The sequence below is a fragment of the Falco biarmicus genome, chromosome 1 (genome assembly GCF_023638135.1).
Source record: "Falco biarmicus isolate bFalBia1 chromosome 1, bFalBia1.pri, whole genome shotgun sequence".
Taxonomy (NCBI): domain Eukaryota; kingdom Metazoa; phylum Chordata; class Aves; order Falconiformes; family Falconidae; genus Falco; species Falco biarmicus.
This window is the reverse complement of record NC_079288.1, coordinates 37,207,714-37,232,269: the sequence shown is the minus strand read 5'-3', so window position 1 is coordinate 37,232,269 and position 24,556 is coordinate 37,207,714. Positions and strand designations below refer to the sequence as shown.

The following is a 24,556-nucleotide window of genomic DNA, read 5'->3' as shown; positions in this document are numbered from 1 at the left end:
ACTGAAAGATGTTAGAGTGGGACTAAGCCATGGGAAAAATCAGGCCTTTTGGCCAAGGCCAGGCAGATTATACTGTATTCTATTTTGGTATTAAATGCCTTATATCAGTGCACCTGAATATTTTGGCTAGGCTGAGGGTTGCTTTGGTGGAGTCTCTCTCTAAAACCTGTGACTGTCAACTTTTCCTTCCTGTCGCCACCACACTGCTCTCATCAAAACCAGGTGCTGGTTTGAGAAGGGCCTGCCTCCTCCTCTCATGAAGGTGCTGCTTGTAGGTCATGCAGCAGGTCTCAGCAGTGGCAAATCCATGGAGGATTAGAAGAGCTTCCTCCCCAGGGGCAAATCTTTTCTCACTTTCTGAACGTGTTACCTCCACTGAGCCAAAGCCTTTATCTTTCCTCCACTGCCATTTGGTTTTCCAAAGCTAGAGAGAGCCACGGGAGACAGAATTGCGAGGAGGTGATGTTGGACAGCTTGGGTTTAAGACTCAGGGGTGCGGTACCTGCCCCAAAACAGCCAGTCTCCTGTGGTAGGGTTCCTTGGGAAGGATACACCTAGAGAGCAAAAGCCACTGCTTGTGGGACCCCATCATTTTTCCTTGATGGTTTTTGACCCTCATGGCTAAACATAGGGAGAGACATCATCCCTCAAAATTAACAAACCTTGAACTTCTAACTTCTAACCTCAGATGTTGGATAACTGAAGCTTAGACCAGCAAGTTAAATTGTTCCCTGAGAGAGAGTGTGCCTTTGCCGCTAGCTAAACAGTTTTCTAGTAAAGTGATCTGCTTCTTTGACTGTTTGAAGAATTGAAGCAAATTATTTGGGGGGGGCGGCGGCGGGGGGAATGGAGGGAAAAACAATTCACCCAGAGAAAAAGCCAGTGTTAAAAGTACAGTTGATCATGGATTATTTCCACACCCTGTTAAAGATGAACTTTAGGGGTGCTTCTGAAACTCTTTGAAGTGCTGTTTTCCACACAGTTTTACATCCAGTTCTCAGGTAGCTTGCCTGTTTTGTCTCTGCCAGCCACCGGGGTCTGGTGGGAGATGGTACCTCCATTGCTGTGCTGCTGGAGAACCCAGACCCCCTTCTTAACCCCGTTCCCAAACATCCCTGCTCCCCCGACCCTGACACCCACCCCGCTGGCCCCGCGTCCCCTCACAGCGCTCCCCCTCACAGCGCTCCCCTGCCCATGCCCGCTGCCTCCCTCAGGGGGGCGCGGGAAGATGGCGGCAACTCTGTCCCGCCAGAAGCAGAGGGGGGCACTGCCGGTGCAGGAGGGGTCTCGCTGTGAGACCTCGCTCCTGGCGGTGCCGACCCCTTGCGTGCGGCGGTGGCGGGCCCCGGCTCGCGCCCTCCCTCAGACCACGGCGGGCCGCGGTGCGTGTGAGGGCGCCGCCGCTGGCGGGGCGGGCGCGGGCCGGGCGCAGCGGGGCGGCTTTGTGCACGGCGCTAATCCGGGCGGCAGCTGCTATTGGCGGCCGCGTTGCCGTGGCGACGGCCCCGCCGGCGGCCGCCTTTGTTGGGGCCCGGCGCGGCCCAGCCGGGAAGGGCCCGGCGCGGCGGCGGGGGGTGTCGGTTCGCCGCCACAATAGCTGCCCGCCGGGGGCTGCCACTCACACCTGACTGCGGCTATGGAGCCGGTGCAGGCCCGGTTTGTCCCGGCCCGGGGCTGGGCTTTGGTAGGAGCCGGCCATGGTACCTCCATCCCTGCAGCGCTTCGTGTGGGGGTCAGCCCGGGTGGCCGGTGCTGCCGGGCTGCAGGGAGCCCTGCGAGCTGAGGCAGCCAGGCCCAGCCCCTCACCTAGCTGCAGGGGTGGTGGTGAGAGCTGCGTGGTGTCTGGTGAGGCCAGACTCCTCAGGCAGGGTGCTGGGAATGGCCGTTCCCTGTGGACACAGGTGAGGCCTTTCTCCTGGTCCCCTGCAGCCTGCCCCGCTGGCCTTCACATGGCTCCAGCACCACCTCTGCACCCCTGCGGCCTGCAGGGCCCTGCTTCACCTCACAGCACTGGCTGAGTGCTGCCTGAGAGCACCCAGCTCATCTCACCTGTTGCCTTGGAAGAAGACAAGAAGATGCTCATGTGTAGGTTTTGTTGGCAATAAAACCCACCAGCTGTAGCCATACACAGTTGAGGCCCTAGAGCTGAGTGGAGTGAGACTATTTCACATATTATGTATATATGCACTTAGCTATCTGTCTGTTAGATTCAGTTCATGGCAGGAAACAGCTTTCAAATAGCATATGCATGTTACTGTAAATACGTTTTTGCAAGATGAGTATGTTGTGGGGTACTGATCACAAAGAACCACCAGAAACTTAGAGAAAAGCTGAGATGGAGGAAGGCTGCAGCTCTCGGTGCCTGGAGCATGGTTTGGGATGAAGAGGTTGCACATCTCCTGGCTCTGAGTGCTTGAGCACTGCAGGAGTGCCCAGCCATTGCCTGGGATGTTGCTGTGAGGTGGTTTTGTGTGTGGATGAGTGCTGGGCTCTGCCACTTGCAGCTGCTTCCACTTTCCAGGCTCTGCAAAGAAGAGCTTGTTGCTGCGTCAGGTCAGATAGAGTAACTCAGCAGCTGGGTTGTGCTTGTTCCTGCTGGGTTTTTCTTTCTCATGCCCATCTCATCGTGGTGGGTTTGTGAGCTCCTGCTACCTGAGTTGAAGTCTTCAGGAGTGGCACTGCCACAGAGTGCGGTTGACACAGCTTTCTCCCAGTGTTTACTGGGAAGGAGGACAGCTATGTGCCCAGCCTTTTTGTGAACTGGATGGAGGATCTAGCTTAAAAAAATGAACCAAACCAGACAGTAAACCCTCTTGAAATATTTTTGAGCCATGTCAATTTTCCCCTCAGCACATCACAGTTGTGCTGGCACCGTGAAGGGAAATGGTGCAGAGACGGGAGCGAGTGTCAATAGGGAATGGCAGCATGATGAGCTGCCATCAGCCCCCAGCTCCCTGGCTGTGTCTTGGGAAGCTGCTGAGGAGTTGCTTCAGGTCTGTGTGAAGTCTTATGTTCCCCATGGCTCCAGCTAGATGCCTGGCATGATTTTCAGGTGTTTGTCGACTTGGCTGAGGGAGGCTGAGCCGGAACGGGAGAAGTGCAAGATGACCAGGAGCCAGGCTGTCTGTTTTCAGCTAGATCTTTGAGGGGTGGACGTGTTGGACAAGCCTGAGGGCATCAAAGATGATTGCTCTTGATGGCAGTGGAAGCATTAGCAAGGGCTCCTTCCATCCTCGTGGCACTGAGGTGGAGCCAGCTGTGCCGTGTTGTCCTGGGGGGCTGAGGCTAGGAGCCCTCTCCCTTCCCTGACTGGGGCTGTGGGCTCTCCACAAGCAAAGCCAGTGGCTGCCTGCACCAGGGTATGGACAGCGCTTGCCCTCAGCGGTAAGCTGTTCTGGAGAAGGCAGCAATGCAGATGCTTTCCAGGGACGAGGCAAGGGACGTTGGAGCCCTGTGGAGTTGGGGGCGTGTAGGGCTCACTGCTGGGGGGCAGCTGTCTTGCATGGAGGCGGAGGAGGAAGGCCGGGGCAGCTGCTGGCCAGAGACTGCTCCCGCCTCCCCTGAGCACTTCTTGCACGTCCAGTTTCATAATCGGATTAAGGCAGTGGTATTAGAGAGGAGGGATGGGTCAGTGGGACAGGTTTACACTGGGGCTTACACGGAGGGGATTGAAGTGTATTTTTTAACCCTGCTCGGCCTGACATGTGTAGCAGTGCAGATGCGCCTCTGCAAGGCAAGACCCAGCGGGAAGATGGGGGGAAAAGTGGCACCAGGCGGTGATGAGCTCGCCGGGGAGGAGAGCAGCCCCAGGCCGGCTGGGGGATGGGATCCAGCCGCCCCTCCCCCCCGGGAAGGCAGCCCTGCTCAGGCCTTGCAGTAAATTTGCTCTAATTACAGCCTCCAGCAGTGGGAAACCTCACTTAGAGGAAAGGCTCCTCTGGGGTGGGGGCGGGGGCGCTTCCCAGCTTTCCCAGGCAGGCTCTGTTGTCTGAGGCCTCCGCTTCCCCTGTCGCTGGGAGGCCCCTCTTCTACAGCTTTGCTTCTCTTCCCCCCCTTTAATTCTCCTCTCCTTTGAGGCCGGGATTTGGGAACAATGCCTTCCTTGCTCCTTGCCCCCCGGCTGGAGCCACAGGCAAACAATCAGGGTCGCTTGCTGCCAGGGGCTGGGCCGAGGGGGCTTAGCTTGGCTGCACCAGCCCCGGGCTGGTGGGGAAACCATGCTGGTTGTGGTTTGGGGTAGTGCCTGGTGTGGTGGGTGATGCGTGTCTGTGTCCGTGCGCGTGCACCCTGTTTCCTCCTTGGAGATAGGAGGTCTTATCTTGATCCCCTCGGCTTTGGGGAGGCCTCTGCAGAAATGCGTCAGAGGATGCTCATGGCAACAGCAATAATCTGATCGGAGCTCTTCTCTTTGCAGGTGGACGATGCAATGCTGATGTTTGACAAGACGACCAACCGACACCGAGGTGAGAGTGATCTTCTGGCTATAGGAGAGGGAACTGTGGAGGGTTTGCCTCATGCCCTGCCTAGGGAGGGGTTAGTATCCCAGCAGCAGGGGATGCGGGTCGCAGCTGCTCTTTATCTTGCCTCCAGTCGCCCCATTCTTTTGCATATGCATCCTTTACCAGTGTCCTGCCGCAGCACAGAGAGCTTTTGTCCAGTGCGTTTCCTGTGCTGTAAACTGGCCGAGTTGCAGATATGTGAGAGGAGATGGCCCCCTCCCCTGCCCGCTTACCTCTGTGGCTCCAGCCCGCAGTGTGTGTCTTACCTTGTCCCGAGTAATCTGAGCTCCAGGAAAGCTGACACGAGAGCCTGAAGAGTGCTGCTTCTCGCCCCTTCCTCGGCCCAGAGCCTGCTTGTGCTCCCAGGTCACCTTTTCTTTCCCGAGTCTTGCTAGTGGAGTCTGGTTACAGGATGAGAGCAAGGCTGTAATATTTGCGCGATCCAGACCCAGCCCACCCATGGGTGCCCCTGCCTCTCACTTTCCTGGTGAGTCTTCACACTGCCTACCCGGTGGCGTGGCAGGGCGCGACACTAGCGTTGCACCAACTCGGAGATTTGTTGGCAACAACTTAACCTGCAAACTCAGCTTCAGCATCTTCCCAATCAGGGCCAGTGACAGCCCTGTGCTGGGCCAGTCTCATGCCTGTGTGTTGTTTGAAGCACTTCCAAGCACTTCTGCCCTCGGATCAGCAAGGGAATGCTCCCTTCTGCTCTTGCTGCACTGTGTGCCCTTCAGGTTTTTGCTTTTTTCTAAAGCCATTAAATCTACTCTGATTGCCTGGCCTTGGATGTTGTTCCAGTTTCATCTTAAAAGGGAAAAAGTGTTAACCCTTGTTCCTCCATGTGTGCCTCCCAGTCGGTAGTACAGTTAAAATTGTTGTTGGGCATTTCGGAAGGAGCAGGGAGAGCAGCCAGCCACTGTGTTGGCAGTAAGGGGCTCTGCCTAGGGTACAGCAGGCCTGGTGCGGGTCTGATGGGGCTCAGGACTGGTTTCAGCATCAGGGTTTTGCTCTTGAATTCCCAAGCTCCTCTGCTCATTGGCGTTGAGGTGAATGATGTGGAACTACCTGGGCATAGACAGATGGAGGAGTTTATGAAGAGACTTTTCTGGCAATATGTAGAAAAAGTGGGGTTCTGGGCAACAGGTGCCCATCTGTTTTTAAAAGTTAATTTTAAAGCACCATGGAACTGGCCAGTTCTGGAAAACGGAAAGCTCTGCTTAATCCCAGCTTGCTTGTAAGGCAAGCTTAAAGACATCCTCCCACCTGCCTCAGTTTTCCAGAAATGGCTGCAGTCAGCTGAGAGTTTAGTCTGCCCACCCGAGTCTTTGCTGAAACTGTCAGCAAAGGAGTTGGTGAGGGAAAGGAGGTGTGAGCGTGGGCCAGGGGCCAGGAACATGCTATCCTGTCTTACCCCAGTTACTAACCTTAGTTTGGTGAAACTTGGCAAATCACTTTGCTTGTGTGTATCTGTCTTGCTCTGTACAACTGCATTGCTGATACTTGGTTGCTTATACAAGGCTTTGTGACCAGTGACTGCTGAGGAAATGTGCAGGGTGTTACTGCTGGTGGGGTGCATTTAGTGAGGATGGTGATGTCCTGGCAAGCAGCTGTTCATTTCTCCGCCGACTCTTTGTGTGAGCGTCTGCCGGGATCCTCCCAAGCATTATCAGCCATGTGGTTTGCCTTGCAAATAGCAAAGTTTAAAAAAACACCCAAACTTAGTTTTGTGAGCAGTTGGGTTCAGAGAAGGTGGGAAGTACAGGATGAGGAGGAAAGGGGAATGAATCTATAAGGGGACAGTCCTGGTTTTGTGCGTAAAAGCAGGATTTGCTGCAGAGGGAAGATGAGTGGCAGCTGTTTCAGAAAGGGCTGATTGTACCATCCTTCTTTCTGCCAATAAAAGGATGTGGGTAGTGGGTGCAAACTGTGCAGAGCTCTGACCTGATCAAGGAATTTTGCCTTTTCTTCAGGGTTTGGGTTTGTCACATTTGAAAGTGAAGACATTGTGGAAAAAGTGTGTGAAATCCATTTTCATGAGATCAACAACAAAATGGTGAGTGTCTGGGTCAGAACCTGGGGGCGAAGGGACAGAGGTTTGGGATAGAGCGGGGCAGTGGCACAGGGGTGTGGTGTGAGGCACTTGGCTCCCAACACATTTTCACTGAAATGGGGAACTGGATTGAGTCTTTTCCCTAAAATCACAGCAGCCAGTCTGGGAAAGAACCTCACAGTATGGAGGTGAACTAGCACAATTCTTCAAGGAGAAGAGCTAACTGTAATGAGGGATTGTGCAGTACCTGGAGGTTTTGAAGTTACATGAAACCTCTTGGTGGCCTGCAAGGGGTCCGGTTTTACCTTCATTGAGAAATGAGCAAATTTAGGCTTTGAGGCCCTGGTGCAGGGCCAGGCAGAGCGTCAAGGGCAGCACCAGGAGGAGAAAAGCAGTGTTTGAGCTCCCCATTGCCTGTGGTGGTGGCAGAGCAAGAGGGAAGGCTGGCAGTGTGCAGGCCAGAGGCAGGAATGCTAGTGAAGGACGGTGGAATGGGCTGCCAGCAGTGGCTGGGGCTGGGGAGTGCCGTCACAGCAGGCAGCCAGCCTGGGTGCTGCCTGTGCTCTGTGGCAGTGCCCTGTGCCCGTGGCGGCCGAGTCTGATCCTTATTTTCTTGTGGCAGGTGGAGTGTAAAAAAGCTCAGCCGAAGGAGGTGATGTCCCCAACGGGCTCAGCACGAGGGCGGTCCCGAGTCATGCCTTACGGGATGGATGCCTTCATGCTCGGGATCGGCATGCTGGGTAAGGCCAAGGACAGATCTCCTCCCCAGCTCCCGGTCCTGCCAGGCAGCAGCAGCTTAGGGGCTTTATTCCAAGAGCCGGCGGGGCGGCCAAGGGCAGCTCTCCCTGATGCAAGGCCGGGGACACTGGGGGGGCATCGGGACCTGTTTGCGATCACAACTTGCCCTCTGGTGGCACCTGGAAAAACTGCAAACTTGTCACTGCTGCGCAGCAGCGGCCGGAGCTGCCCAGGCGTAGCCGTGTGCTGGGCAGCTCTGGCCCTCTGCGACTCTGTTAATGGTCCTGCAGCGCCAGAGCCGATAGACTGTAATTCTTTAATGCCTCTCATGGAATAGGTTGTAACTACGTAGCTGAACTGAGTGTGGACTCATCTGTGCCTGGGCATCTTCCTCCCACACTTCTACAGGCTTTATTGAAGAGCCCCCTGGGCTTCCACTTGACAGTGGTCTGTATGAATATCCTCTCTGCCATTTAAAGACTGCAAAAATGGCCTTAAAAGTTCTGGTTAAGCTTTGTCTCACTTTGTTCCCTCCCTCTCAGGGACAGCAAGTATCTGATACTTCAAGGAAAACTATACACTTACTATGGGACTGTCTTGTAAGGAGAAATTGGTGACAAGCAGGCTGGGTTTCATGCCTATCAATGATTCTAAGGCAAATGTGTTCAGATAAAAGATTAAAAAAAGAAGGAAGGCCTTTGTAGCCTCCTCTTCCAGGTCCGCAAACCCTTGTGCTTGGATCTGAGTCAAGCATGATCCTTCCAGCATGGGTGCTGTTCCTAGTTTCTCTTCCTCCCCACATTCATTCTAGCTAGGCTTGAGCTGACCCAAGAGCACACTGTTTGCTTAGGGTCATTGCTGGTGTTGCCGCGCAGGGTGTACTTAGCCTGGCTCTCCTTGCTAAGCCTGTCAAGTAGCAGTTAGTCACTGAACAAAACCCCAAAAAGGGCATTTTTTCCCCCAGTGCTTTCACTTGACTTACTGAAGGAAAGTAAGTCTCCAGCCTGTGGTTTTAGGTTTTGCCTTTTCTAAGCCATCTGAATTTTAAAGCAGCAAGGCTCAAGCTGAGTCACTGGGAAATCCATGTACTCGTGTCGTGGAAGATCTCAAATCAAATATTCATCTCTGAGTCAATGCCCTGCATTCTCACAGGCTTGTTCTGTATAGGTGGTCAGCTTCCGGGGAACAGCTTCCTGCCTGGCACCAGAAAGAAGTGCTCTGCCTGCATTTGCCAGCATTCTAGTGCAAAAGTGACTCAGAGCTATTCAGCCATTCAAATGCCCCTACCTCCCTGATCTCCTCCTATTTGTAAATCCAGCTGATGCATCAGAAAGCCTTAGTCTGCAGAGCTGTGAATTTCTGAGAAGGAAATCTCCATGTTGTTACATGTTTGGAGCGAGGAAAAAAATTAAATAGGCCTGCTAAAACTCTTCTGCAGACTCATGTGCATTGTGCATTCTGCGCAGCAATTTCCTGGGGTTTCTGCTCTTAGCCCTATTTGTGCTTTCTAACACTAATGCTTACACTGCTTGTGAGCAGCCAGGCATTGAGGACATGGACCCTGTGAGCTTGCAGTAACAGAGCCCTTTTCTCTTCCCCCAGGTTATCCAGGCTTCCAAGCTGCCACCTATGCGAGTCGAAGTTACACTGGCATTGCACCTGGCTACACTTACCAGTTCCCTGGTGAGTGGTGCTCCCTGCTCGGTTTTTTGGTCTCTCTTTAGGTGACGGGAGTCCCTGGCATGATCCATGACCCAGGATCTGCCCCTTCCACCCTTTCCCCTGTTTGGTCTTTCTTTAAATTGGAGACGGATGTGGAAGGGGGAGGGGAAGAAGCCCTGGAATAGGTGGGAACAGCCTGTCCTTCATTAGGATTATCCTCACACTCCAGTGGCAGGAAAAGCCCAAGGCTGCTCTGATGCCCTTTAGGTTAGCCTCCTCCCTAGGGCTGCTGCTGTGACACAGAAGGGCCCCTGCAGCTCTGCCTGTCTCGCTGCCTTTGTGTGTGTCTGTCTTTCTTTACCAGAGTTGCCACTGCTCTGAAAATAGCACAGAATTTTAAAACATGGCTTTCCATGGGCTGGGGAGCTCCTAGGCACCTGAAATGTAGGTGCCTGCAGTGCTACAGTTGTGTTCTGAACAGCGTCTGGACCACTCAGAGCCCCCAGAAAGCATCTGCTGGAGCAGTGGGCTGCAGATCCCCTGCAAACTGGGTGGTTTCAAACTCCAAACCCTGCCATGTGCTCAGAACGTGGATTCTGTGATCAATGGCTGGAACCTGCTGTGCTGCAGCTGCTCAGAGTTCTCTGGGGCCTCTTCTCCCTCCTGTTGTCTGCGAGGTAGGGGAACAAGGCAGAGCACACTCAGGGAAAAGACTTGTCTTGCTATTTTCTAGAGAAGTGGCAACTTCGAGCATCCCTTCCTTACTCCATCCCTCAGTGTGATGGTTTATAAAGAGGTCTCGATGTTAGGGGCTGGGAGTGGGAAGTTTCCTCTTTGCCTGAGGAGAGCCCAGGCTGAAGATGGCTGAAAGTTGCTGTTGCCTCCTAGCTGTCTGGAAGCTCTCCGTGAATTCAGTTTATGGGTCTCAGTTGTAGTGGCTTCAAGTGCCTCATTGTAAACCTGTGCCCAGATGAATGTGGCACATACTGAGCACCCACTGGCATTGCAGCCCAGAGGTCAGATTGAATGGGTGGCAGAGCAGTGCTCCAGGGAAGACCTGAGGCTGCACAATGAAGCTTGCACTTGCCCTGCTTTGGCCAGATTAATTCTAAGGATAAATGGATCCTTTCAGTCTCCAGGGCAGGAGTCCAGCACCTTTCAGCACCAGTTACAAATTAAAGAAGACACTGGCTTGCTTGCAGTCTGGTTGCAGGCTGCTCCCCCAGGAGACCCCGGCTGCTGTGTCTCTGCGGGGTCTCCCTCGGGGTGTTTGATGAGTTCCTAAGCTGTCTTGCATTTCGTTTTTAGAGTTCCGTGTAGAGCGGACCCCTCTCCCGAGTGCCCCCGTCCTCCCTGAGCTCACAGGTCAGTCCCACTCATTTCCTAAACTCACAAGCTGGAAGGGGAGAAGGGGGCTTTGGGCTGTTCCAGTGATGTCGCTGCTCCAAAGCCTGGTGCAGTTAGACTGGAAATGTTTCTTATTTCCTCTTCCATCTGTACGAGCTCCATCCAAAGCTGGGGCTGGAAAGATGGAGAGGCAATCAGAGCCATGTGTATTGCCTCTGAGAAGGGCAATGCAGGTCATACAAAATGAAGGCATGTAATCCTTAGATGGCGTTTCCTGCTGTTTGCCTCATTTTTAGCTCTTCGCTCCAGGCTGGGTGTAAACCAGAGATGGAAAACTGCAGAGAGCAGGGTGACTTCTCAAAGGTCTATAAATGACCTTAACCTGAGCTGCTGCAAAGATGAGATTTGGAGTGCTGGGAGGAGGGAGAGGGTGTGGGGGCACTCCTGGTTGCTCTAATCCCATTTCCCTGTGCAGGAGGGGCTACAGGGAATGCATTACTTGCTCTGGGTGGTAGCAGCTCCCCAGCTACTCCCACGTGGGCTTCCCAGGCAGAAGCGAGCGTGGTGGGACTCTACAAAGTCCTACAGTTTTATAGGGAACTGTGGAATGAAATGGGGACAGAGGACTATTCTCCAGAGACTAGTTCTGGCTCAGTGTCCTCATGGTGCGAATACCCTCTGGATCTTCAGCCCCTGGGTTGTGCACAGTCTGTTCTGTCTAGGTGATGCTCCTTCTGTCTGCTCTCCCTTTCATGGCCCTGTTTTCCCCAGTTCTGTCCTGTCTCTGGTTTCTGTTGTAGAAAAGCAGATTTGTGTAGCACCCCGCTCCCTGTGTGCCATCTCATTTCTGTGGTGTTCTTCCTCCCCAGCGCTTCCTTGCCCACACCTGTTTCAGATTTGAACCTCTCTGCAATGGGGGTGTAGAAAAGCTTCCTGGGAAGCTCTCCTGGAATTAGTGGTATGAACAGGCTTGAAAGGGAGTTTCTGTGGCACAGAACTGTTTCATCCTTAGGGAGTCTCCATTCCTGAGGATGCTGAGATTGGCAGCCACCAATGAACAAATTTCCCAGAGGGAGGTAGGGGGAGACTAAATCCTAGCTCCCTTGTAATAAAACCCTTCCCTAATACCATGTATGCAACTGCATAAGCACTTGACCCCTGTCTCTGAGCTTTCTGGTTGCCAGGCAAAAGAGATGCAGGTCCAGCTGTTTACACGTGTGTTTTTCAGCGAAACCCATAAAATTTGTAGAGGAACGTTGGTGACTTGGCAAAAGTGCTTTTCCCTCCAAGGTCCACCCCCAGCTGCACTGTGCCTTTTCCTAGCAGAAGTGAAGCACCCAAGGCCTGGCTGTCACCGGTGGCTGGGGTGCACCAGGGCTCTGTACAACAAGAAGTTATTAATGCTGCTGTCCTGGCTGGGTGCCATGTTAGCTTACAGTCCTGAGTGTCTCACTGAAGTACCAGCTGGGGATCGTGGCATTCTTCCCTTGCCGTTACGCTTACCTACTGTTAAACAGTCACTGTGCAGCCTCTTGGCTAGGCCAAGAGCTGCGATTCTCATGTATAGGCTGGAGTTGGTCCCACGAAGGGCAGGGCCCCCTTCGTTCCTACAAAGGCCCAGCGAGCTGTGCAGGGCTCGAGGGCCCTTGTGCCTTCAAGTGGATGCATGCGTGTAAATGGGCTGCGCTTTATGGGCTTGGCAAGTGGAACTGAGATGAGGGGATGGCACAAGCAGGGATGATTGCTCCAGCATGCAGGGAGCTAACACGCAGGTGCTTTATCATCACAACACAAACCTGGTGTCTCAGTTGATAGACTGCAAAGGCCAGAAGGGTTTTTCCTGGAAAAAGAGCTGGAGTCTTTTTGAGAAGACCTGGCCTCCTTTCTGAGTAAAACCGCATTCATTCAGCTGTGTATTAGGGACTTAAAGCAATGATGGGGCAGGAGGGAGGCTGCCAGCAGCTTTTCCTCCCTGGAACAGCATCTTTGGGGGTGATGCAAAGCAGCAACATGCTCATGTTGGCCCAGGGCCTGTAATGAGCGGCTAACCTAGATATAAGCCTCGTATGACGTTGGCTTGAAACAGGCTGGTGCCTGCTACTAAATATTCCCTCATAAGCTAGTCTGGGTTTCAGCCTTAACGCGATTGATTTGTTCTGACCTCTTTTTATGGTGCTCTAAACAGAATCACAGTGAATTTCACATTCAAGCATGAAATGCTGACCCAGTCATTTTAAGGGCAAAGAGAAACATACTGGCTAGATGCCTCCTGCCCCGAGGGCTGGATGCCTGTGGCAGTAGAGTTGGGAATTAGAACTGCTACATATGAATTAAGACTTACTGTTTTAATTAAGCCATTTCTAGTTCCTGCTCCCTAGGTGTATGTTTCCTGCTCTTCTACAGGAACAGCAAGGGTTTGAGCAGTTCAGAAGCACAGCTCAGAGTGGGGAGAGTGGCGTGTCTCAGGCAGAATAGAGGAACAGGGAGAAAGAGGCTATTAAACTGTTATTCAAGAGTAATACCAAGGGACAGAGAGGAGGGGCTGAGCCTTGGGATTCTGAGCTGACAGCTGCTGTCCCTGAGCTGCTGTGTTTCTTCACATTTACAGCCAAAATCTGGATCTGTAGCTTCAGATTAACTGCATCTTGCAAGCTAAGTAGCGACACGATACATCTGAAATTGCCCACTTCTGGTTCAGCTCTTCCACATAGTGCCCTCAGCTGCTCCAGTGGGTGGGTTTAGCAGAGCATGGCTAGTGAGTTTCCCCGGACATTTGCTGTGCAAAAGGATACTAATAAATGCAGGGCTGTGCACTTCCCTATTGTCACCCTTTGATGTCCTGTGTGATGCACTAAGCTGATAAGTCTCTGTGGGCCTGGCATTTTGCAGCGGGAAATGAAAGCTCCTGTTGAGGAGTTTCCCGTGTAGCCACAGTGCCCCTGAGATGCCTGTTCCTTCTTTTCCAGCAATCCCTCTCACTGCGTATGGACCAATGGCGGCAGCAGCGGCTGCGGCGGCTGTGGTGCGAGGGACAGGTAACTGCCACTTTCCTCCTCAGCGCGGTGTCCTGTCACAGAGGTTTGCGAGGGGCTTCGGGAGGGGGGTGGGACGGGGTTGCATTTTTGGGATCTTCACTATGTAGTTTTACTGCCTCCTGTAGGTTCCACTCCCAGTCGCACCGGTGGATTTCTGGGCACCACCAGCCCCGGGCCGATGGCAGAGCTTTACGGAGCTGCTAACCAGGACTCAGGGGTCAGCAGTTACATCAGTGCTGCTAGTCCAGCCCCGAGCACCGGCTTTGGCCACAGCCTAGGGGTGAGTGTTCCCTGTCAGGTTCTGTGCAGGGGCAGGAAGGTGGAGAGTGTTATGGCCAGGGGAAGGGACTGCATCTCCATGTGGTGATGGAGGTGAGCAGCAGCAGGTGACACCCTCTCAGCCCACAGCCTGCTTTCTGGTTAAGAAATACCACCCGCTGCAGCATTTGCCATGCCACTGCTGAGCCCCAGACCACAGATGGCTGGTGCAGAATGCAACAGTTCGCTTGGAGTCCACCTCCCTGGTCTCCACTGGCTCTCCCTGACCACTACACGAGGTCCTGATCTCCAGACTTTTCCCTGATCTGGCCCAGACTTTCCAAGAGCCCATCTTGGCCCTGTTGCAGGGTCCTGCAGGGTGGTGTGCTGTTTAGTCCTGGTGCCTCCAACTGAAACTGGCTTTCCTAGCATCTGGGCCATGACTGAAATTGTTGCGGTAGTAATTCTTCTTTGCTTTTCTTTTGTTTAAGAGTGGGGTTTTAACTCTTTCTTTGCAGGGTCCCTTGATTGCAACAGCTTTTACCAATGGGTATCACTGAAGCTGGGGACCAAGGAGGCAGGAGGTAAGAGAGCTTTGAATAGGCATGGGTAATGAGAGGAGTGAAGTTCTCAGCTGGCCTCTGTGCTTAGGCTCATGGCAGGAGCTGTGGATGGTGCTGTGAGGCTTGCTGGCCTGACCCAGCCTGTGGGAGGAGTCCTGTGGCTGGCCTGGGCCAGAGGCATGGCAGGTTGGTTCCTACCTTACACTCCCCAGGCTGGGAGTGCTGTGGAGAGGTCACTTAGTGTCTGGACTCAGAGAGGTTATAGAAGCACTGACAGAAAGAGAAAAGTTCTGAAGGGCTGGCCGGAATCATAACCTAGTGGTGGTCCTGAGAGACAAGCTTGGCTTACCTGTGTGGCTGGGGAAGCCTCCTCCATGCAGCTGGTTGTTCTCACTGCTGCTGAGACCACTGTCTCTGGGGAGTGAGGTTTTTCCTCTTCCTCCTGGAAGGAGGGCAGAAGGAAAATCTGAGTCTGGTCAATTTTGTTTCTGTTCCTCGGATGGGCCTGAGAGGGAACTGGTGAATGGTCTCCGTTTACTTTGCAAACGTGGCTGAAATTAGCTGGCTTAAAATGAAAATTAAAAACTCCTCAGTTTTCAAAAAGGAAGGCAAAAATGTGCAGTGAACAGCGTCCAGACAGGAGCCCATGGCAGCCTGGCAGGGTTCCACCAAGCTGAGTGCTGGAGAAACGGCTGGACCCCGCTTCACCACAGGCCTCCCGGGGCCCAGGAGTGCCACAGCTCCAGGCAGGCAGGCAGGCTGCATGACATGTGGGGCCTTGTTTCCCAGGCCTGCACATTGCCATGAAAGATGGAAGCATCTCTGCTACGCTCAGTCACTGTGCAGCAAGATGCAGAGCAAGTTTGCGTTGGGGCAGGTTTGGGTATCAGGTATTTCTATCAGATCACACTGGAAGAAAATCCCAAGAGAAAAGCTGTTGGTTGTTCTAGATCCTGTCCCTTCCCTCCCTTGCTGTGTCCCACAGATTCCCCAGTGACCTAACCGAGGACAGCGAGCGGCTGGAGGATCTGGTGAGCCTCGGGGGATGAGCCAAGGTTACCTTTTTCTTGAATCAAACTGCACACTGCCGGCTGGCTGCCAGGCTCCTGCCGCCCTGCCCTGATCCCTCCCTTTGACCAGACCACACTGGACTGAACCCGAGGAGATCATCTCGCTTTCTTACTAACCACCGACGGTTTACGCTTTCCCCCCTCCCTGCCCCCAGCCCACCGATTCTTCTTTTATTTATTTTATTAGCTGTTAGTTTTATTTTTTTATTTTATTTTTTTATCTTTTTTTGGGGCTACCCCTTCTTTTTGTTGTTTGCTCTTTCCCGAGCTAGTAGACATATTTTATGAATTGGCTTTGTGATTGTGTTAGGTAGTTTTTATTGAGGAGTATTTTTATTTGGCTTTGAAACTGTTTTGAATATTTTCAACTCTGTTGTTGTCGTCAGTGTTTTTAAAGCACGGTATGTAACAAGAATGCAGTTCTGAAGGGAAGAAAGAGACACAGAAAGAGCAAAGGCTGAGAGGAACTGATGTATTTCTATTTTTTTTAAAGAAACTGTTTTTAATTGTTTCTGTTTTGTAAATGTGAGGCTTTGAAAAGTGTGAAACTCCAAGGATCCGAAAACGTTGGACATCGCTATGGAACAAAACAAATGTATATTTTGCTAAGTGAAAAACACTATCCTTACAGCTGAAAGATTTTTTTTTCTAGGTTTAGTTTTACGTGGGGTTTTCTTTTTCCTCCTGTATAATATGTAAATATCGCGAGCTGAACCTGGCTGCCACCTGCAGCCTGGCTCCAAGGAGCAGCTCCAGGTCCTGGACTTGGTGCCGCAGCGTGAGCAATACTCTCCAGCAGAATCCTGACAGGACTCCGTTCTTTTTTTGTACACCTTTTACTGTAAGATTTTAAGACCTCTGATGAGATGAAAGGGGGTGGGGGGGCGGGGGTGAAATGTACCGGCCATCGGCTGTTTTGCTGAGCGGGTTAAAGCTGCTTCCAGTTGCTCGATGTACAGACTCCCATCACTGGGCTCCGTAGTGCCAGCCTCTGGTTTGGCTTTAGGTAAAGGGCTTTACCGCCATTGCTTGTCTTGGTTACTTTGAAAGGAATTCACTCTCCAAACACTATTGCTTGCGTCAAGATTTCCTGGGAAAGGGGATCCTCCTCCGGAGGTGAGGGTATTGGAAGGGGTGTCGGCCAGGGCCAGGGGGAAATTTGGGTGGTCATTTTCTGAAGGGCAGGGCGCTGGGTTGGGGAGTCATTAATGGGGGAGAAAAGCATTAGGGTGGTGATTTGGGGGCGGGTTAAGGGCTTCTCAGGGATTATATGAATTATAGAATTGCAGCTTCCCGTTTGCTTTACTCTGTGTTCTGAAGACTGTGGGAATTTGTCCGTTGACCTGTGTGTGGGGTATCTGGTCCCTTCTCCAGAACCTGCCGGGGCTTCTCCTGGTGCGGTCCAGGCCCCTGCTAACAAGCATTCGGCCAGGGGAGGCCTCCAGCAGGAGTACACGGGGCAGGTTTGGGTCTGGATTTCAGTGAACCAAAGACCTTGTTAAGGGGGGTGATTAAGCCTTTTATTAAGATGCAGCCAAACTCTTTTCCCAGGGAAATAACAGCTTCATCTTAAGTTTTAAAAATCATTCCCTCTCTTCCCCCAAACTGAGCCCCTGTAAGGGAGAGGGGTGTTTAGAAAAGGACTGGGAGGGCCACAGTACCCACAGGGCCCTTTTTCTCTTCCATCTCTCCCCCGTCTGCCGGAGCTTGTCCTGACCTGGGCGATGCGTTTGGAGAGTTCTGTCTAGGTAAGAGGGTACTTAACAGATCAGTACTGAAAACACAAAGCAATAATTTTTGTTACTGAGACAAGAGTCTGTATGTCTGTTTTTTTAAATATTTCCTAATTAAAGAAGAGCTGCATTTTATTGGGTTTATTTTTATTCTATATACTTCAAATTTGGGTCTGCGGACAGCGCTTTCCTCCCTCTTGGTATATGCGCTGAACTGCTTCCGTGCCCCCTCCAGACATCCAAGGCCAGCTGTGCTGCTGCTGAGCTGTGATTCACTCTCTGGCCAGTGCTGCCACTGCCTGGAGGCTGGGGCTCCGGTTTCAGGGTGGGCATTTTTTTTAAAAGAAATAAAGCTGTGTTTTTAAGCCAGTAAGTTATTACACTCCAATGTTTGTTCTCTCCACACCTGTAACCCCTTTTCCAGATTTCAGTTTTAAATTCCTAATAAATTATTTGAAAACTGTCCTTCTCTGTCATCATTTGGGGGTGGGAGATGTTCACATGGAAGAGATTTCAGGTGAACTGAGACCTGGCAGGAGTTGCATCCTGCCATTAGGATAAAAGCCCCAGGCAGGGCTCTGACTCCGTGTTCTGCTCCCAGACTTTGGCAGAAGCCCAGTTTATAATGTGAGGCAGATCTGGTTTTAGGAGAGATTATGTCTCTTCTGTACATTACAGAGGTTTTGTATAGATATTTGTAGGTTCAGGAGAGGAGGAGATCGTGTGGTGCTTACATGTTGGACTCAGGTGCTCCATATTCAATGACTACGGTGGACCAAGGAGGTTAGGTCTAAGAAAGTAAAATGTAGAGATGGGAAGGGAGGAAAAGTCCTTAACAGACAACACTACAAGAGAAAGATTAATTCTAACAGTGTGGAACCCTGTGCCTAATTATTTGTCTTAATTACAAACAACTCCTAAAAATAATTTAAGGCTCAATCCTGTAAGTTTAGGAACCAGGTGTAAGTTCAGATGTCCTCACAAGCATACTAAGGACCAGCTGTTTTGTATGCAGCACAGGTTGGGGGAAACCAAAAATAGCACTGGTGGAAAAATCTTTACCCTGCTGGGATTTTTCTCATGAGGCTGTCTTGTAATGCTCACATGCTCACTTTCCCGCACTTGGTGACCCCCTTGTCGAATTAAAATGTATGAAATCCAAGATATGACAGTATTTGTGATTTGTGACTTAAAAAAGCCAGTTCATTGGAAGGTTTCTTGGCAACATCAATAATAAATCAGACATTAAGAAGTGAGGAAAAAAGAACCACAGAGTCTTAAGGTTCAAATGTAAGAGAACAGAGAAACAATAATTTAAAAAGAGTAAAGGTAGCCAAAGTAGCAATGGAAAAAGTAAAAGAACACTTAAATAGATATTGAAGTGAAAGTCAGCAGATTGATCTGTGGGCAAAATTCTTTTTTGGAAACTAACTGTGGTACAGACTGTCCTTTACATCAGCCTTTAATGTTTGTTCAATGTTCTATTAGGACACAAAAATCTTGAACCTGTAACTTGGCATCTCTCTTTGGCTTTAGGTAACCTATGAGTGGGGAATCCCAGAGAATCAGAGCTTGTGACAGATTAAAAAAAGTCAGAATGGTTCTGGTTGTTCAACAGCATGTCTAACTTTAACTACACAACCTATGGATAGTCAACATCCTATGGATGCTATGGGCACCCTGGTATAGTTTCAAACCCTGTGTGTGGGAAGATGTCCTCATCACCCCTTACAGAAACATGCATTTGAACTTACTGAAGTGTGGTGAACCCGAAGTTTCCTGAATAAGCACTCTGGTATATTAGGCTGTTGCAACAAGATGGGCTTTGCCTCTTGCTATGCTCTTAAACACTGAAGGCTTGTTTGGTGCTTTAGAAAAAAAAATGCAGACGGATTATCAAGTGAGCTGTCCAGGATGTCTGAGTGTGTAAAAATGCCAAACCTGTAGCCATGAGAATGTTAGAGCTTCTGGGGTCTAAATATGAGTACAGTATTTTTGACTTATCCCTGTCTGACTCCAGGAAGCTTTTTCTTACCCATTTTTTGATCTTTCAAGGTTCTCAGCTTGCCTCATGCCTTGGCATAAAGAACCAAAGAGCCTAACTGTGTTCTGTGTTGGTGCTGGAGAAAGACAAACTGCTGTCTCCAAGCTACTGAAACCTGCTGTGTGTGTTGAAACTTGTAAGCCCCATTCATTTCCAGTGTAACTCCCTTAAGGTCATGTAAAAGAAGATACTACTGCTTGTTTCAGCCAGATACAGAGGCTTTCCAGGTTGCTTGGCTCCTGTTTCTTGCCACCTTCTCTATGGTTTCAAAGTGAAAAACAGCTTGAATTTTTTTCAGTTCAGCTCAAGCCAAATTTTGGGTGAGTGGACAACCTGTACCTTATTCTCAGAATTAGGCCAGCAGAATCCATGGAGAGATACAGGATTAATTATAAGTGGGATACCATTCAAAGAGGATACCAGTATCAGTAGGATACTGATGCCAGCAATTTCCAACATAACTATCACACTGCTATTATTTTTCTGTAGAGAGCCCTTAAAGATGTCCAGATCTTTCAGGCTGACTTCTAACAGTAACATTAAAAGAATTTAACAGGAAAAATCTAGAGAGCAAATATTTGCCTCCCTGACTTTCATAGATTTAACTCCAATGGCCTTCAACCTGTCGTGTCACAAACTGCTGCCCACAGGCTCTGATGGAAGAAGTCTGCATTTAGTAACATAAATACTGGGTTGTTTATCTCATACCCATGTCAAGGTGAGCTTGTCATATAAAGAGCCCTGTGTTTTCTTTAGCGCCAGTGTCTGTCAAGTCCTCCGAGAATGAAGTCCCTGGCTCTGCTTTTCCTGCTGTCTGGTGTGTAGGTGGCAACCACCCTCCGCCCCGACTGGTAACACCATGCCTAAGACTAACCTTTGTGTCTCTCCTCAGTGGGTGCAGCCAGCGCTGCTCTCTCACCTCGGGCAGTGTGGGAGCTTCGCAGCATGATCAAATGCGCCATGCCGGACAGCCATCCTGTGCTGGAATTTGCTGACTACGGCTGCTACTGCGGCTTGGGAGGCAGCGGGACTCCAGTGGATGAGCTTGACAGGTTTATAAAACTGTGCTTTTACAAAACTCTTTCCTTGCTTGTGCTTTCATGGTCCTGCATACCAGCTTCCTCAGCTGGCCCTGCCTATAAATGGTCACAAAACTCTCTGGCTGCTGTGAATGAAGCTTTTTCTCAAAGACTGATCCAAGGAAGAAAGGATGTGTAGTATCACACCTTGATTCCTCATTAGTAAAATAAAATATAATCCAAACAACTGTTTTCTCTTCTGTGGTAGCTACACTGCACTAATTCCAGCATTCTTTTTTTTTGCAGCAGTGCCTTGCCAGCAGCCAGGACGTAGCTCTGCACACACTGCCCAGCACACACCTATCAGCATGTGCAGGGCTGAGCTGCAAAATGCTAAGTGGCTTGGGCAGTTCAGAGATCACACAGGTCTGATAGCAAAGACACGGTGAATTGTGTCAGCTGTTAGCTCATCCATTACCGGGCACTGACAGGGCACATAGGGTAAATGCTGGCTTTTGCTTTCCCTGTGCCTAATAGACAACTGTGAAGATGCTCCAGTAACTACACATGTACCAGACACCCCTGGACGATTAGCTGGCAGAACTGTGTCCCTTTGAGGTCCTTCATGCCTGACCTCTTATCACTGTGTATCTTTTTTTGTTGTTGTTCAGTGCCTTGTCAAAGCAATACTAGTGTATTGATGTGTCTTACAGGTCAGCCAAGTTTGCATTTCTGGTACTTTCTGACCTTTTCCTCCTTGTTTCTCAGGTGCTGTCAAGCACATGATCACTGCTACTCGGAGGCAAAGAAACTGAAGTCATGCAAATTCCTCTGGGATAACCCCTACACAAAGCTGTACCATTACAGCTGCACCGATGGAAATATTACGTGTAGCAGTACGTCCACTTCCACATCACTCCGCTTCAAATGTTACTCGAGTGTCTGTTCTGAAGGAACAGGGCCGTGTTACACTCCATGCATCTGTGGCAGGAAAGTGCAGTGCAAGTCACTGCCAGGGAGGGTGGCTGTTAGAAACGGGGCACCTCACACAGTCACTGGAGTGAATATTCACCATATAGCAGACAATTTAAAGTTTATGAAGATACATGGTATTGCAATACATAGGGAAGCCTGTCCCCTCTTCAGGGGACCGAGCCCCTTTGGTACTTTCCTGGGAGTCCAAACTTTAATGGCAGTATTTAAGAGATCAGCATGCCAACTAGGAAGCATTACACAGCTTCTGGCAGACATCTGTAACGTAACGGTGGAGCTTCTATAGGGCTCTGGAATGGAGGTAAATAGCAGATAGGCTGGCAAACAGAACTGCAGGGAAGGAAGGAAGGAGCGAGGTGGCTGGGCCAGAGCACACGGCTTTGGGACCAGAGGGTTAGCAGGGAGAAGCACATACACCCTGAAAACGATGGCAGTAGTGAAATGGCTATGCCCTGGCACCACACATGCCTGCCTGCATCACTGCAATGCCTGGTGATGGAGCTGCGGAGTCTGACCACTGCTGCTCTCTCCTCCAGGCAAGAACAGCGAGTGCGCAATGTTCGTCTGCAACTGCGACCGCACTGCTGCCATGTGCTTCGCCAAGGCACCCTACAATCCCCAGCACAGCCGGCTGGACACCAAGAAATACTGCAACTAGTCCTCCTCCATTGCCCCTCAGGGCGGCAATGGACCAGCGGCGGCCTGTCACTAATACACGCCTTGCAACGACCTCCCGGCTCCCGCCTGCTCCTTGCGCCGCGCTGAGGGGACGGCGGGTGGGCTCCGCGCTCAGGGGACTGCTCCGCGCTGAGGGAACGGCGGGCGGCCGCTGCCGTGGGGGTAACAGCGGGCGATCTCCGCGCTGAGGGGACGGCAGCGGGGCGTCGCCGGGGGGAAATGGCGGGCGGGCTCCCTGCTGAGGGGACGGCAGTCAGTCGGGCGCGCGTCGTGGGGGGGAGGCCCCGCCCTCTCCGCCAGTGGCCCACTGCGGCGCGTGCGGCGCTGCCGCACTCTTTGATTGGCCCTTAGAAGTGGCGAGGGCGGGAGCGGGGAACGCGCCCGGGTGGCGCGGGCGCGAGGCCCGGCGGCAGGTGCGCCCCGCCCAGCAGCTCCGTCGCGTCCCGCCCTTCAGCCGCCCACGGCGTGAGGGAGGCGATGCGGCTGCTCGCTCCCGGCTCTCCTCAGAGCGGCTATCCGCCGTCCTTTGCCCTTCGGGTAAGCGTGTAGAGCAGGCAGTGCCCTCCTCGGGCTGGCCCTGCGATGGCTAGTGCAGCTGCCTCTCTTATTGGCGCATATTCCTCGGGGCATGGCTGCGTGAGAGGGTTGAGCCGTTTGTCTGGCTGCTCGCTGCTCTGAGAGACCATATGTGCTTATCGTGGAGAGGGCTTCCCCTGCCTAGCACCAATCCTGGTTAGGGGCTCTAGGGCGAGAGGTAATGTTGGCCTGGAAGCCAGGGGAGGGCAGGGAGCTCCTCTTGAGGGATGGTATCTGGCCCAGTTTCCTTGTTCTATGAGGTCCTGCGCCAAAACTTCCACACAGAGTTGGTGCTGTTGTGCTACAGGGGCAGTTTTACTGGCAGAGGCTTCGCAGGAGAGTGTTGGTGAGCTCCTGTGGCAGGGGGCTGCTGATGCCCCTGTTTGCTGACAGGGCAGGAGGGAGGCCCTGGTTCATCACAAGAAAACAGCTCTCTTGCCTCCATCAGTCAGATGAGAGCGTACAGCCTGCCTTGTCATCTTTGTTCAGGTACAGAATGGGGATATGTTTGATGATGGGTATCCCCTCAGTATCTCATTTTGCAAGCTGGTTTCCTTAGAGGACTTTGAGGAGCAGTCTTTGTCCTACACTCAACAATGCCTGTATGAACTGTACTCAGACATGGAACTGGGCCCAAGGGTCTGCGAGAGCATTTTAAGAAACCAGAAATGGCGAAGGAAGAAGCTGGCTTGATACCTTATTTGAAGGTACTTGCAATGCCTTTCTAGTGAAGGTCACTGGATCTTTGAGGATTTAGGATGATAATGAGATAGGATGGTGAACTGTGTTTTGTTCTATTAAAAAAAAAAAAAAAAAGTGTGGGTCTCAGCTGAATACTCTATGTTAAGGCAGATTGAGTCCTGGTTTTGTACCAGTATTTGTTGCTTAGTTTTCCTCAGGTGTTTGTGTACATGAATTTTCTGGAAACCCTGAGCTCTTAGGATCCTCCACAGAAATCCTGAGGATCCTGGATGCACTCCTGTCACATGGCAAAGATGAATCATTCCTAGGGCTGGAAGTGTAAGATGAGGTCTTCTGTCCTCGCATGCTAGCTTTGATTCTGAAATTACTGTTTGTAGAGCAGTAAAGGTTCTAAGTAACTATTACTGCAATCCTTTTGGAGTCATAAATGATAAATCCTGTTGTAAAGAAAAACGTAAAATAGCATCGCTGTCTAGAAGAAACAATGTACTTTTGAGCTGTATCATCATAAGCAGGGAAGAGAACTGGGGTGCAGTCGGAAGCGTTTCAGAAACTGTTGGTAAAAATTTTCCCTATACTTCGCTTTCTCCTTCACTCTAGATTTGAGGTGAGTAGTATATCTACTCCTGGCATCCAGCATCTGGGGCATGCTAGCATTGCTTAGATATATTCAATGGATAGATGAAGGCACCAATTAATTCACTATCTGTCTGCCTCCATACAGACTTTTACAAGCCTGAACTGATGTTTGGTCCCTTGATCATGCTGCTCATTTATATGCTATTTTGGCCGTGCAAAAGACCTAACAGTAAATTTAAACAGCCCCCTGAGCAAGCCCATACATAGGGAATCTTCCCACATAATGTAAAGTGGCAGGCCCTAATAAATGGCACAGGTGGGGAGGCTGAAGGGATTGTGTAAAGTTGCTCCTTAGGGCTTTGAGGAACGTGGTAAGAGTAAGAGCAGGCCAGTGATTGCTTGAACTGACTTACTGCTGCCTTATGGGGAATGCAAAGAGTAGGTGAAGATCTGCTGTGCTGGTCTATATTTCTGTTCCAAGGCCAGAAACAGTACACCTGAAATAGAAGGTATCCCTGTGCTCAGCAAGCACGGGAGCTCTGAAGCCTTAACACAACACTGCAGCCATTGCAGCTGGTGTGTGAGATGCTGGAGGGAGGGTGGCTCTGTGGGCTTACATTACAGAAATGAAGTCTCAGCATCTTATCTTCCTCTTCTTTATTGTTTTCTAGGCCAAGATTTTTCAGGCTCTGCAGGGAGAACCGAATTACTCTAACTATATGGGCATTGCAGAGATGAAAGAGAAAGTACTCCAGCTGAGACAAGACATGCAGAGCATACAACTGTGCTTGTGGTAATGACCATGTTTCAGTTGCTATTTGGGCCTGGAGACCACTACTACACGCTTGTACTGTTGCTCTTTCTCTCAGGCTCAGCTTTACTTCTTCTCTGCCACTGTCTAGTTAGTGGCGCAGAAAGGAAAAACTGCAGAATGTGGTAATTTGGTGTCCTTACTTAGTGGGAAGGGAGAGAACAGGGGGCTGCACACAGAATTGCAGGTATCATCT

General features: G+C 51.1%; 2 protein-coding genes across 5 annotated transcripts in view; both read left to right on the top strand.

Moving 5' to 3' along the window:
• MSI1 (musashi RNA binding protein 1) overlaps positions 1-17,423 on the top strand; it is a 31,592-nt gene extending 14,169 nt beyond the window's left edge. For 3 of the 4 annotated variants that reach the window (XM_056343891.1, XM_056343910.1, XM_056343919.1), the window contains 9 exons: positions 4,415-4,463; positions 6,473-6,555; positions 7,175-7,292; positions 8,893-8,973; positions 10,261-10,317; positions 13,266-13,334; positions 13,460-13,614; positions 14,111-14,176; positions 15,141-17,423. In XM_056343891.1, the coding sequence (XP_056199866.1) occupies positions 4,415-4,463; positions 6,473-6,555; positions 7,175-7,292; positions 8,893-8,973; positions 10,261-10,317; positions 13,266-13,334; positions 13,460-13,614; positions 14,111-14,152 (654 nt within the window). In that variant the 3' untranslated portion in view covers positions 14,153-14,176; positions 15,141-17,423. The remainder of the gene's footprint in view (positions 1-4,414; positions 4,464-6,472; positions 6,556-7,174; positions 7,293-8,892; positions 8,974-10,260; positions 10,318-13,265; positions 13,335-13,459; positions 13,615-14,110; positions 14,177-15,140) is intronic. The other variant, XM_056343900.1, reaches the window with a different exon arrangement.
• Positions 17,424-19,728: 2,305 nt separating this feature from the next.
• Positions 19,729-21,743, top strand: PLA2G1B (phospholipase A2 group IB). Its single transcript, XM_056355340.1, has 4 exons — positions 19,729-19,819; positions 19,895-20,054; positions 20,790-20,917; positions 21,551-21,743. The coding sequence occupies exons 1-4, from the start codon at positions 19,786-19,788 to the stop codon at positions 21,670-21,672; spliced, it is 444 nt and encodes a 147-aa protein (XP_056211315.1). The 5' UTR covers positions 19,729-19,785; the 3' UTR covers positions 21,673-21,743.
• Positions 21,744-24,556: the final 2,813 nt, after the last annotated feature.